We start from the raw sequence: 747 nt of genomic DNA, 5'->3' as shown, positions 1-747 counted from the left end.
GGATCGTCTTGGCGTCGTAGCTTTTACCTCGAGACCATGCTTGGTACACTCAAAGACAACAGGCATCCCGAGTCGCATTGTCTTCCTAGCACACTGCGTCGGCCGTCCCGAAGAAACCATTCGCCAACTAGAACAACGATGAAACACGTCTGATGTAGTCGGATACGGCGTCGATGTCATATTGGGTTGACCCCATCATTTTTTAGTGGTCGAAGGCGATTCGAAAGGTGCTTACGCAAGCGGAGCATCGTCGTCGTATTCGTCGTCGTCATCATCGATCGCAATGATCTCGTGTTGCGTTCCACTCGACGCAGCAAGAGACGCCAGCGGAATCGTCCGCGGCTGGAACGCCTCGGCCATTGACGACGCCCGCGTCGACGCGCGGGCCGACTGTCGCGTCGGTGCCTTCTTGGGCGACGTCGGGCGCACGCGGCGGCGAGTATCAAGAGCCCCAAACACGTTCTTCGGGCGCGTCTTGTCGCGCACGCGCCAGCTTTCGTACGCGTGCGTCGCCATCTCGATCACGTCATCGGGCGAAATGGCATGGAGCTGCGCGAGGTGCTGGAACGCGAGCACCGAGTCCATTACGAGCTGGGATCGCTACATAGGATCGTTCCGTTCGTCGGGGCTCCGTCCTATCAGATGTAAAATAGGCCCGTCTACCTCGGCTTCCATGGACGCTGGCGAGAGGCCACGAATGTGGAGCTCTGCGTGGAGATGGGACCGTGACGCAGTGCTGCAAGAACG

The 747-nt window shown here is 59.0% G+C and overlaps 1 protein-coding gene across 1 annotated transcript; it reads right to left on the bottom strand.

Annotated features, from left to right (window-relative positions):
- Nucleotides 1-231: 231 nt before the first annotated feature.
- SPRG_17177 (hypothetical protein) lies at nucleotides 232-585 on the bottom strand (the record flags this gene model as incomplete). The annotated part of the gene is made up of 1 exon (XM_012356507.1): nucleotides 232-585. One exon carries the CDS (start codon nucleotides 583-585, stop codon nucleotides 232-234), a length of 354 nt encoding a protein of 117 aa, XP_012211897.1.
- Nucleotides 586-747: the final 162 nt, after the last annotated feature.

Source organism: Saprolegnia parasitica, assembly GCF_000151545.1.
Source record: "Saprolegnia parasitica CBS 223.65 unplaced genomic scaffold supercont2.489, whole genome shotgun sequence".
Classification (NCBI taxonomy): Eukaryota; Oomycota; class Saprolegniomycetes; order Saprolegniales; family Saprolegniaceae; genus Saprolegnia; species Saprolegnia parasitica.
Note: the sequence above shows the minus strand (reverse complement) of the source record. Positions and strands in the feature narration are given on the sequence as shown.